Source organism: Sus scrofa, chromosome 4 (assembly GCF_054392235.1).
Source record: "Sus scrofa isolate SSC_HxYL_T2T_F1_AM1 chromosome 4, Sscrofa_HxYL_maternal_Yorkshire_Landrace_v2.0, whole genome shotgun sequence".
In the NCBI taxonomy this organism is placed as follows: Eukaryota; Metazoa; Chordata; class Mammalia; order Artiodactyla; family Suidae; genus Sus; species Sus scrofa.
The window spans coordinates 99934470-99947651 of record NC_139386.1 but is presented as its reverse complement, the minus strand read 5'-3'; the positions used below and the strand labels follow the sequence as shown (position 1 = coordinate 99947651).

The 13182-nt window shown below is 48.5% G+C and overlaps 1 protein-coding gene across 5 annotated transcripts in view; it reads left to right on the top strand.

The window, feature by feature from the left end:
• The window catches only part of IL6R (interleukin 6 receptor), a 58857-nt gene that overhangs the window by 31043 nt on the left and 14632 nt on the right, over positions 1–13182 (top strand). For all 5 annotated transcript variants that reach the window (XM_021088726.2, XM_085020915.1, XM_085020914.1 and 2 more), the window contains 2 exon segments: positions 11606–11652; positions 12784–12853. In XM_021088726.2, the coding sequence (XP_020944385.1) occupies positions 11606–11652; positions 12784–12853 (117 nt within the window).

Genomic DNA, 13182 nt, shown 5'->3' with positions numbered 1-13182 from the left:
CAATGGCGTTACTTACATTCAGATTGTTGTGCACCCACCACCATCATCCGTCTCCAGAACTATTTTCATCTTGCAAAATGGAAACTCTCCATCCATTAAATAGTAACTTCCCATTCCTCCCTGTCTCCAGCCCCTGGCAGCTTTCTGTCTCTATGAGTTTGATTACTCTAAGTACCTTATATAAGTGGACTCACATGATATTTGTCTTTTTGTGGCTGGTTTATTTTATTTAGGATACCATCCTCAGAATTCATCCATGTTGTAACATGTCTCAGAATTTCCTCCCCTTTTAAGGCTGAATAATATTTTCTTTATCCATTCATCTATAGATGGACACTAGGGTTGCTTCCACCTTTTAACTATTGTGAATAATGCTGTTATAAACATAGGCGTACAGGAGGTTCTGTTGTGGCTCAGTGGTTAACAAATCTGACTAGGAACCATGAGGTTGTGGGTTCAATCCCTGGCCTTGTGCAGTGGGTTAAGGATCCGGCGTTGCCGTAAGCTATGGTGTAGGTCACAGATGAGGCTCCGATCTGGTGTTGCTGTGGCTGTGGTGTAGGCCGGTGGCGGCTACAGCTCCGATTTGACCCCTGGCCTGAGAACGTCCATATGCTGCGGGAGCTGCCCCAGAAAAGGGAAAAAGACCCATAAATAAATAAATAAATAAACTTAGGTGTACAAATAGCTGTTTGGGTCCCTGCTTTCAGTTCTTAAGGGTATATACCCAGAAGTGGAATTGCTACATCATGTGGTAATTCTATTTGTAATTTTTTGAGGAGGCACCAAACTGTTTCCCACAGTAACTGCACCTTTTTACAATCTTACATTCCTGTCAGCAATACACAGGGTTCCAATTTCTTCGCATCCTTGCCAACGCTAGCTATTTTCCCTCTTCTTCCTTCTTTCTTTTTTTCTTTTTCAGGTCCACACCAGCAGCATATGGAGGTTCCCAGGCCAGGGTAAAATCGGAGCTGTAGCTGCCGGCCTACACCACAGCCACAGCCACGCCGGATCCTTAACCCACTGAGTGAGGCCAGGGATCAGACCTGCAACCTCATGGATATTAGTCAGATTTGTTTCCGCTGAGACATGATGGGAACTCCTTTCTCTTCTTTTCTTTCTTTCTTTCTTTCTCTCTTTCTTTCCCCTTCCTTTCTTTTTTCCTTCCTCTATGTTTTTTTAATTTTTACTTTATTTTTTTATTTTTATTTTTATTATTATTTTTTTTATTTTTTTTGTGTTTTTGCCTCTTCTATGGCCGCACTCATGGCATATGGAGGTTCCCAGGCTAGGGATCCAATTGGAGCTGTAGCCACCAGCCTACACCAGAGCCACAGCAACTTGGGATCCGAGCCGCGTCTGTGACCTACACCATAGCTCATGGCAATGCTGAATCCTTAACCCACTGAGCAAGGCCAGGGATTGAACCTGCAACCTCATGTTTCCTAGTCGGATTCTTTAACCACTGCGCCACGACAGGCACTCCTGTTTTGGTTTTTTTTTTGTTTTTTGTTTTTTTTTAATAATAGCCATCCTTATGTGTGTGGTATTGTGGATTTGATTTGCATTTCCATAATAAGTAGTGATGTTGAGCACCTTTTCATGGGCTTACTATTCATTTATGTGTAGATGTTTATTGGAGAAATGTCTATTCACTTCGAGAGTTCTTTCTCATGTGAACGCAGCTCTGGCCTCACAGGGCCTTGCTGTCTAGGGTAACCCCTGACAAGTTTGCTCATCTACTCTCTCTGGGTTTCTGTTCCCCTGCCAGAATATTGGATGGCTGGTGGCTTCCGCCCCTGTCTGCTCCCCTTGCCTTGAAGCTGCTCTCTTTTGTGGATGCTCCTCTTTATATTGTTTTGTTTGTTTGTTTGGTTTTTGTTTTTTTGTTTTTTTTGTCTTTTTCTAGGGCTGCACCTACAGCATATGGAGGTTCCCAGGCTAGGGGTCGAATCGGAACTGCAGCAGCTGGCCTACGCCACAGCCACAGCAACTTGGGATCTGAGCCACGTCCTTGACCTACACCACAGCTCACGGCAACGCCAGATCCTTAACCCACTGAGCAAGGCCAGGGACCGAACCCACAACCTCATGGTTCCTAGTCGGATTCGTTAACCACTGAGCCACGACGGGAACTCCCTCCTCTTTATATTGTTGATGTCATCCCCCCACACCCCCACCCCATGGAGCATGGAGTAGCAGGGACATGGTCTCTGCCTTTTCAGCCTTGGGTCACCGTGCTTCTGTGACTCGCTAGCGTAACTATGTAAGCCAGATGCAACACCTGGCCTCTTCTCACGTAAGCAGCTGAAGAGTTTGTGGTGCCCACTCGGAGCAGGTATGTTTTGGGGAGGTCTTCACACCCCCAGTGGTGCATATATCCAAGAGAGAACCCAGCTGCTCCCCTCTGCACTGAGGGCAGAGCAAGAAGAACTTGGATGATTCTGATGCAAGAGAGATTTAGGTTGGAAGTTGAGGAGCCCTTCTGGAAAATGAGAGGGAGTTTAGAGCTCTAGGTTCTTACTGACAGTAGGGATATCTGACTGTTCAGGACATGTCAGTGCCCCAGCTACTGCTCTGATGGCCTTTCCAACCCCGAGGACCTACCTCCCACCCTCACAGCCCAGACATATAGGATGTCCCTCGCCTAGGGGTGGGAGTCATGACCCAGAGGTCATGGGAAGTACATTGGACCTGGGAATCAGGTTGTATGACCTTGGTAAAGTTAGCTTATCTCTTGGGGCCTCAGTCTTGTTATTTGTTATGTAGAGATGATATGACCTGTCTTGTCCTCTTTGGAGAGTTTCTGTTTGTTTGTTTGTTTTATCTTTTTGCCTTTTCTAGGGCTGCTCCCACGGCATATGGAGGTTCCCAGGCTAGGGGTCGAATCAGAGCTGTAGCCACCGTCCTACGCCAGAGCCACAGCAACGTGGGATCCGAGCCATGTCTGTGACCTACACCACAGCTCACGGCAACACCAGATCCTCAACCCACTGAGCAAGGCCAGGGATCAAACCCACAACCTCATGGTTTTTAGTCAGATTCGTTAACCACTGAGCCACGATGGGAACTCCCCCCTTTGGAGAGTTTTTATGAATTTAGCGAAAAGATATCCCTTAGACATAATAGCCCTTACTGCACATGTAGGGGGATTAGCAATTGCAGTGTGTATTGGTTGGTTCCTAAAGAGAGTGAGGCTATGGGCATGCCAGAATCACTGCCTGGATGCAGCCTGGAACCCACTGAATTAGAATGTGGAGGGGGATGTGGAATGGGTAGTTTGGGAAAGATTTCCCGTTGATTATAGGACGTGTTGAGGGGCTGGGGGATCTTCCCACTGTGATCTAGTGGGAAGTGATAAGGCCGTGGCGTAGACACTTTGTGGGGCCGTTTTGAGAGAGCAGGAGATGTTTGAGTCTTGCAGGATGTGTAGGAGTTTCCCACTTGGAGGATGGGGTTGACAGGCAGAGCGAACAGCAGGTGCAAAAGTACAGACTGTGAATAAAGGCAGGATGGTTTGGTGAGGCTGGACGGTTTTGTGTGGGTGGGAGGTCCGAGTGGGCCAGGCGGTGGCCGGCATCTCCTGCTGGAAGGCCTGCAACAGAGTGGGGTGGGGGGGGGGTAGGGGGGTGGGGGAGGGAGCTATGGAGCCTGGACCTCAGTGAGTGCTGCCCCCTCGAGGATAAGCCTGACCATAGGCAGGCTGTGCCCACAGGGAGGTTCCCTGAGTGAGGGCAGGGCCCTGAGTCACCCAGTCTTGGGGCCCCTGCTTGGCGGGCAAGGCCAGGTGACTGCTGACAGCAACTGCTGCGGTGACTCATCGAGTTCCTGCACATCAGGGCTTATGTCACGCTGATGTTAGTGCAGGAAGACGAGGTTACACATTGATGGGGGCTTGTCAGCAGCTCTTTCCAGAGTAGGAGTTCCCCCAGATGTATCTTCTCTGATAGCACTGGCAGGGCTGCCATCATGCAAGTCTGTGGGCCCTTGGCACAGCAAGCTTGGGGCACAGTGCCTGGGAAAAGCCCAGTCGGACATAAGAGGGTTATTTCCTGCTCCTCCCAAATCCCTTAACCTCCCTCTCACACCTACGCCCTGTTCACCTACACGCAGAGAATAATTAGTACCATTTGTGACGGGAAGCGAGCCGTGGGGACCCGTGCTTGGGAATCACACTGATGGAGGAGGTGCTAGAGCTTTGCCTCCGCAAGGCTTTTGGGGGCCTGGAGGCCAGGGCTGTGGACTCTCGGGGCAGGTGGGTCTTCCTGGTCTGTTCCCTCAAACCCTCCGGTTGTCCCATTCCCCAGAATGGAGGGGTGTCTTTTTATTCCTCTCCTCAGCACCCTCCTAAGGGGGAAATTGTGCAGGTTAAAGAAGAGATCGTGCCCTGTTCGCCTCTCTGTGTTCATCCCCTGAGTCCACTGGTACCCCATTTTCCACGGTATCTCCACGTGCCCATTCCATGGGGTGGCCTCGCTGTGTCCACTCTGTACAGTGTCTTTGGGCTCTGGCTGCCCTGCCCATTACCAGCGTGACAGTAGGGAAATGCCTAATAGAGCCCAGGTTTGTTTAGTTATCGAATGGGAATAATAATGCCTGCCTCCAATCCCCTAGAACCAAAAAACCCACCTCGTAGGGTTGTGAGGATTAAACGGGGTGGAGAGCGATTAGTGCACAGCCCAGCACATGCTAAGTGTATATTAAATGCCAGCATCACTGGTGTTCACCTGTGTCTCAGGCCACACATGTGTCTTGAGCTCTGGATGCTTGTCTCCACTCTGTTCAGAGCTGAACTCGAGTCCTCCTGCACAGACCTCCCTGTGTTCCTTGTCCAGCTAAGAACACCACCACCCCGCCTGCTCCCCAAGCCAGGACATCCCCAGGACATCAGGCTAGAAATCCCCCTCCCTTGGCTCAGGTTCTTGTCCCATATCAATAGAATTCCTACAAAGACCCCCTGCCCCCAGCTGATCTCTGCCTCTGGTGTGCGAGCATCCACGCCACTGCTATGGGCATATTTCGAGATCCCAAGCCTGGGTCTGCCACTCCCTAGCCCACAGCCACGGCTCCCATTGCCTTTGAGGTGATGCTCAAACTGCTGAGCTTGGAGCAACCAGAGGGCCTTCTTGGGCTGCCTGCCTGCCGTCCCTCGTGCCTGGCCCTCCCTTGCCTATTTCCCTCCAGCGGGACTGACCCTGGCCCATCACCTTTGCACGCACGTCCTGTCCTCCTGCTGTGTCTCCATCTGCTGACCTCCGCCCTCCTTCCGCGCCCATCTCCTCTTCACCTCCTCCCAGACCTTCCCTGCCCGCCAGCCTCTGCGCAGGGGTCAGAGGTTCCTGGGATTTCTGTAAAATTTTTTAAAAAGTTTCGGGGACCAAATAAGGCTACCAACTTTTATTTATTTATCTTCTTTTTAAAAAAATGTATTATATTGGCTGCAGCATGCAGCATGCAGCAGCCTGATGTGGGATCTTCATTCCCAGACCAGAGATGGAATCCTGGCCGCTTTGGTGAAAGCGCTGAGTCCTAACCACGAGGCCACGGGGAACTCCCAGTCTCCAACTTTTAATTTTGCTAGTAAGGAAATAAAATCAAAAGGTTAGGTAAAAAGTAGCTATTGCCAGAGTTCCTCTTGTAGCTCTGCAGGTTACGAAGCCCACTAGTATCCATGAGGATGCGGGTTTGATCCCTGGCCCAGGGGCTCGGTGGGTTAAGGATCTGGGGTTGCCGCGAGCTACAGGGTAGGTCGGAGATGCGGCTCAGATCTGGCTTGGCTGTGGCTGTGGCTGTGGCTGGCAGGTGCAATTCCAATTCAACCCCTGGCCCAGGAACATCTTTTTAGGCGCGGCCCTGAATAGAAAAAAAAAAAAAAAAAAAAAAGCCGGAGTCGCTATTGCCGTTGCCCATTGCCCTTATTTCCTAAAAGAGAGGAGGAGACAAGCACTTAAGCTCAGAAGGAGGGACACTTTGGTAGCCTAGTACCCTGTAGACAGATGTCCACGCTGCCTCGTCCATCTGTTTCTCCTCTGGCCTCAGACAAGTAGACGTCGCCACAGACCATCCCGCTTGGTGCTGGGACCCAGCTGGAGGTGCTTTATTTCTCCTCAGGAATCTGTCAGCTTCTCAGTGAGGTTTTGGGGTTTGGGGGTATTGTTTTTCACAAGTGGAGGAGCAGTGGTTAACCTTCTGGTGGGCGCTCAGAGTGGAAGGCACTGCCTGGCGAGGCTCCGCCGCTGGGTCGCTGTGTCCCCTGCCCCCGCCCCTCCGTGAAGGTCTGGCTTTGCGGTCTGCCCCTCTCCCCTTGTTCCTTCATCTCTCTGCCACCTTCTGGCCTCCTTTTGCTTTCTTTGTCTTCTTATTCTCAGCCTGCTCCTGTTTTCTGTCTCTGTACTCCAGCCCCTGAGCCCAGTAGCCCATAACTTAACTGGTCTTAAGGCAAAATTTAAAAATATTATGTTACAAACTGTTTTATGGTCTCTGTTCTGAATTTTGAGAGTTTTGAGAGTTGGGTCAATTTTTAAACAGGTATTAGGAGTTCCCACTGCGGTGCAATGGGATCGGCCGTGTCTCTGGAGCCCCAAGACGAAGGTTCAATCCCTGGCTGGGCACAGTGGGTTAAAGGATCCGGCATTGCACTGTGTGATGCTGTGATGCTGCAACTGCGGTTCAGATCTGATCCCTGGCCAGGGAACTCCATGTGCTGCAGGGCGGCCAAAAAACAAACAGATATTGTGTGCTGGGCCAGTGCTAGGTCCTTTGAGCCTGTGATGCCAGGTGGTCTGTGCAGGAGGAAGTCATCCCCTTGCTTAGAAATGAAGAAACAAAGCCTAAGAGAGGTTGAGGGTCCTGATCAAGATCACACATCTGGTATGAAGGGCTCTGCCATCTTTTATTCATCTATTTTTTAATTTTTATTTTTGGCCCTGGCATGCCAGTTCCAGATCAGGGATTGAACCCCGGGCCGTAACAATGCAAGCACTGCATCCTAACCACTAGACCATCAGGGAACTCCCTGCCATCTTTCGTATTGGATTTCTCGGTTCCAAAACCCAAGCAAGCAAACCCAAACTAATTCTCAAATTAACGGAAATAAGTCTCTTGTTTTAAAAACTCATGTGGGAAAAGCTCTCAGATGGTCTTTATCCATCTCACTGGAGTATGTTATTCATTCATTCACTTTGTTATGAATATAAAAGTACGTCTTCCAGTCTGGAAATATGAATACAGGGGGCATAGTGTCCATGTAAATGTATCTAATAGTCTTTTTTCCCCAAGTGATTTTCCATAATTGAAGTTTTACTGACCACACCATATTAAGTACTGAGTTTACAAAATTGAGTAAGATACAGTCCCTGAAATTGAGACATATTCAATCTAGAGATGATTTTTTTTAATTTTTCAAAATTTTAATTTTTTTAATTTTTAAAATTAAAAAAAAAATTTTATGCCTTTTAGCGTCACGCCCGCGACATATGCAGGTTCCCAGGCTAGGGATCGAATCGACCACAGCCTCAGCAACGCAGGATCCGAGCCGTGTCTACAACCTACACCACAGCTCACGGCAATGCCAGATCCATCCTTAAACCACTGAGTGAGGCCAGGGATCAAGCCCGCAACCTCATGGTTCCTAATTGGATTGTTTTCACTGCACCACAACAGGAGCTCCGAGATGATTTTTTTTTAACGAGTTAATTCATGTGAAGTGGGTAGAATGGCGCCTGACACATGGCAATTGCTCAATAAACATTTGGCTTGTTATCAATGTTGCTTTCTTGTCTCGTTACCATCACTGCTGACCCTACCCCTGTTAACTTCCTGGCACACAGGGGGCACAAGAGGGCTCACGAGGGCCAGTGAATGATAGTTCTCCCGCTCTTTCAACCAACATGCCAGCAGTGGTGAGGCGTTAGGAAATGTAAAACTCTTGAGGAGAGATATAAAATACTTTTCTTTGGAGTTCCCATCATGGCTCAGCGGAAACGAACCTGACTAGCATCCATGAGATTGAGGGTTCAATCCCTGGCCTTGCTCAGTGGGTTAAGGATCCAGCATTACTGTGAGCTGCGGTGTAGATTGCAGACGCAGCTCATATCCTGCATTGCTATGGCTGTGGTGTAGGCTGGCAGCTGAAGTTCTGATTTGACCTCTAGCCTGGGAACCTCCATATGCTGAGGATGTGGCCCTAAAAAGACAAAAAATAAACTACTTTTCTTTTTCTTTCTTTTTTCTTTTTTTTTTTTTATTGGCTGTACCTGTGGCATATGGAAGTTCCTGGGCCAGGGATTGAACCTGAGCCCCAGTTGCGACCTGAGCCACTGTAGAGACAACACCAGATACTTAACCCACTGTGCCACAGCAGGAACTCCTACTTTTTTTTTTTTTTTTTTTTTTTGTCCTTTTTGTCCTTTTTGTCTGTCGAACCTGAGTTCTCATGGATGCTAGTTGGGTTTGTTAACCGCCGAGCCATAACGGGAACTCCAGAACGCCTCCTATTAATATTATCAATCTAATTTATGTTCCCCAAGCCTCGGTTTCTTCATCTGTAAAATGGGAATGATTATTATTCATAACAATAAGGAGTTGCTGCACCTTCCATCTCAGGGGACAGAGGGTCTGAATCAGGGGTCCCCGCTGCCATCTAGAGAGCTATTAAAAGTCTTGTTATGGGAGTTCCCTTCGTGACCCAGCAGAGACGCGTCCGACTAGGAACCATGAGGTTGTGGGTTCGATCCCTGGCCTCGCTCATTGGGTTACACAACTGACGTTGCTGTGAGCTGTGGTGTAGGTCGCAGACGCGGCTTGGATCCTGCATTGCTGTGGCTGTGGCGTAGGCTGGCAGCTGTAGCTCCGATTAGCCTCCTAGCCTGGGAACCTCCACCTGCAGCAGGCGAGGCCCTAAAAAGATAAAAGGCAAAAAAAAAAAAAAAAAAAAAGAGAAAATAGTCTTGTTATGTAAGACAGTGTTATTATGCATTAGAAAAAATGTCATTCATTCTGATAATATTCCTGGTTTATTTGAGATAAAATTCCCACTTTATCCCCAGAAATCTGAGCCATCAAAGGCTAAACATCCTTTTCTGGATCAAATACCATGTTGGGGGGGTCATAGCTGAGGGTAGAAATTACAGCGGTCTGCCTTTCTTCCTGAAACAGCTCTCTGGGTTTGGGAAAAAAAAAAAAACAAACCCTGATGTCTGAATCCTGTCCCCAAGATTCTGAGGTCATAGGTCAAGGATGGGATATAGAAGATGCTGAGCATGACTGGATTTGGGAACCACCGGACTGAATGACCACCCGTGGTCAGCCACATTTCCTATGCAGTGCTGCCCCTCTCCTGGTTTTAGCTTTCATTCTGGTGTCCCTTCACCCTCTCTCTGTTCATCCTTCAGTCACCCCCTGTCATGAGTCTAACTGTTCTCTGGGCTGGGAGGGACACAAAGGAATAAGAGACTGTGTCTCTCCCATTCATCCTAGGTTGATTTGGGGCTAACTTGCTGTGTGACCTTGGACAAATTGCTTTCCCTCTCTGGTCCCGTTTCCTCTCTGTACAATGGGGAGGGTGAACATGCTCTTGGGTCCCTTCCAGCGCTACTGATCTGTGGTTTTTCTCCCCTCCTGGGGATGGCACACTCCCTCTGGAAATTCTCTCTTGAGCAGAAGCAGGGTCACCCTCTCCTCTACCCCATTGCTAGTCCTTATTCTACTCCTGGCTCAGGGAGGCTTGACATCTTTGTGTAAACCAGTTCTGTGGTATTTTCAGTTTCTTGATGGAAAAACGATGAACTGAAAAGAAAATATTTGAAAATCCAGAGCATTCCACCCATGGCCTGTCACGGTTCGGCGCCTGGTCCCTCGGGCCCACGTTTGCTGCTGAGCCTGGCTCTCGCTTTGATGCTTGACCTTTTGCTGCCTTGGGGGTTTCTGCAGAGCACAGTTCCCATGGAGTGGGAGGGGCCTGGGAGGGTGCCCAGTCTGCTACCCTTTTCTGGCAGAGTGCCTTAAACCCACCTAGGTGGATGAGAATATTTGTTGTTTATATATTTTTTATTGCAAAAAGGTGCATAGGAAGAAATTCAAGTGTTACTAGTGCTTATATCCGGTGCTGTGGATCCTTCTATTTTTTTTTCTCCTTTCTCTGTGTGAATATATATTATAGTATATCATGTAACATAATGAATAATGATGTAAATGTTTCTTTAGAAACTTTGCATCAAACTCTGGACTTTTTCTTGCATTTTTCATATAACATTATATCATATTCTCAACTGTTTTCTAAAAAAATTTTTTTCTTTTCTTTTTTGGCTGCCCCACAGCACATGGAGTTTCTGGGCCAGGGATCAAATATGAGCCTCAGTCTTGACCAAAGCCACAGCTGCAGCAATACCAGATCCTCAACCTGCCGTGCCAGGCCAGGGATCAAACGTGCAGCCGGGTGCTCCTAAGTTGCTGCCGATCCCGTCCTGCCACAGTGGGAACTCCTAAAATATTTTTAAAGACTGTTGCAATATAAGGCTATAGCATAATTTATATAGCTAGTTCCTTTTTTTTTTTTTTTTTGCTTTTTAGGGCAGCATATGGAAATTCCAAGGCTAGGGGTTGAACTGGAGCTGTAGCCATAGCCACAGCAACGTGGGATCTGAGCCACGTCTGTGACCTACACCACAGCTCACGGCAACACCAGATCCTTAACCCACTGAGCGAGGCCAGGGATCAAACCTGCATCCTTATGGATCCTAGTCGGGTTCGTTAACCGCTGAGCCAAGAAGGGAACTCCCTAGTCCCTTAAGTTTAGATATTTGGTTGTTTCCAACGTAAAACTTTTTTTTTTCTCCTTCTTTTGGCTGCACCTAAGGCATGTGGAAGTTCCCATGCCAGGAATCAAACCCATGCCATAGGAGCGGCCCAAGGTGCTGCAGTGACAATACCGGATCCTTAACCTGCTATACCACAAGAGAACTCCATAACTTTTTTTTGTTTGTTTTGCTTTTTAGGGCTGCAGCCACAGCATCTAGAGGTTCCCAGGCTAGAGGTCAAATTGGAGCTACAGCTGCTGGCCTACACCACAGCCACAGCAACACCAGATCCGAGCCACGTCTGTGATCTACAGCATAGCTCACGGCAATGCTGGATCCTTGACCCACTGAGCGAGGCCAGGGATCGAACCTGCATCCTCATGGATGCTAGTCACTTCGTTTCAGCTGAGCCATGACAGGAACTCCCGTCACTTTTTTTTAATTTTCATTTTTTGTGGAAGTATAGTTGATTACAATGTTGTGTTAATTTCTGCTGTACAGCAAGTGATTCAGTTGTGTGTGTGTATACATATATATATATATATATATATATATATATATATATATATATATATACATTCTACATTCTTTTTTAAAACATTCCTTTCCATTATGGGTTTACCACAGAACACTGAACACAGTTCGTGCTATACGATAGCACCTTGATTCATCCCCTCCATGTGTAATAATAGCTCAATGTAAAACTCTTTTAAATAATAGTGTGATGAACTTTGTTCCGCTTCTGAAGCCCACCAGACAGGACTTGAGGGGCCAGGAATCATTAATAATGACTCTTCTATCCCCAGAATCCAGGAGTTCTCCAGCTGAGACCGAGCTGCCCCTCTCCACGCAGGTGAGCTCATGATCTTGCAAAAGCATCACGGCGGCGGGAGCAGCACCTAGTCTTTAGGGTTGTGGGCTGACACCAGGCAGAAATGAGTTCAGATCCCAGCTCTGCCATTCACTAGAAACCTGGCCATGGAGCAAGCTGCCTGCCCTTTTCACGCCTCTGAAAAGCAGGTTAAGAGCAGTTCTCTCTATGCAGAGACGCGAGCCATGTGAAGTGTGGAGAGGCGCTGACCTCGCTCACCCAGCTGCTCTGTGTCTACTGGTTGCTGTTTCATCTCCAAACCCCTGGGTACCACTAATGAGCTTAGCTTATAACTCAGATTCAGTTCATCCAAGCTCTTCCCCCTGTGGACTCCTGGTGTCATAATTTTCTAGAAAGAGGATTACCTCTGAAGCTGCCTAACAAATCCTTGAGTAATCCAATTTTGCATCCAGCTTCATCTTCTCTCCTGGTCCTTAATTCCCTAAATGCTAAGCTGGGAGGCTCAGCTGCTCCTGGAGCTGGGCAGCACTGGGGAAGAGCCCGGGGTCCTGCACCTCGGCTGTATTGGATGCAGGACTGTCCAGGCACCAGGGGAAGGAGCTCCAGAGTGAAGCTCACGCTCAGGAGGCCAGAGGGTGGAGGGAACTGACCCTGAGAATGTGTTTCTCGGCGCTAGGTTCTGACCTTGACACTTGCTTCCTCATTTCATCCTTAAGGTAACCGAGATTCGGTTACCAGGATGGTCGTGCCTACAAGGGAGGAAAACTGATGCCCACATGGGCTAAGAAATCTGCCCAGGGTCACATAGCTAGTAAGTGATGGATCCAGGACTTCATCCAGGATGTAGGCTTTTCCCAGTAAGAGGTGGTACCTATGCCCTGGACCAGACCCACGCAATCACGGCGGTTTATCTCCTCTGAAAGGTGCTGTGCCCTTAAGCTCCTGGTGGAGAGGCAGTGGCAAGCTGTAGATACAAATAATGCTGCAAAGTTGAGAGGGATAGGCCAGACTTGGAGAGGTCCATCAGATGGGAAAAGGAATGCCTTGGGTGGAGCAGGGAAGGGGTTAAGGAGCAGGGGACGCCTGAGCTGGGTCCTGAATGATGGTGCAGTCCACAGAAAATGGGCTAACAGTGAGGAATGTCTCTTGTAGGCACCTACCACTAATGAAGATGATGAAGATATTTCCTCCAAAGAGTCTGCAAATGCAACAAGCCTCCCAGGTAAAGACTGGATTTTTTTTTTTCTTTTTGCCATTTCTTGGGCCACTCCCACGGCATATGGAGGTTCCCAGACTAGGGGTCCAATTGGAGCTGTAGCCGCCGGCCTACACCAGAGCCACAGCAACGTGGGATCCGAGCCGAGTCTGCGACCTACACCACAGCTCACAGCAACACTGGATCCTTAACCCACTGGGCAAGGCCAGGGATCCAGGGACCAAACCCGAAACCTGATGGTTCCTAGTCAGATTCGTTAACCACTGAGCCACGACGGGAACTCCAAGACTGGATATTTTTGTATTTCTGTGGCTTACCGGGCACAAAAGAACTGG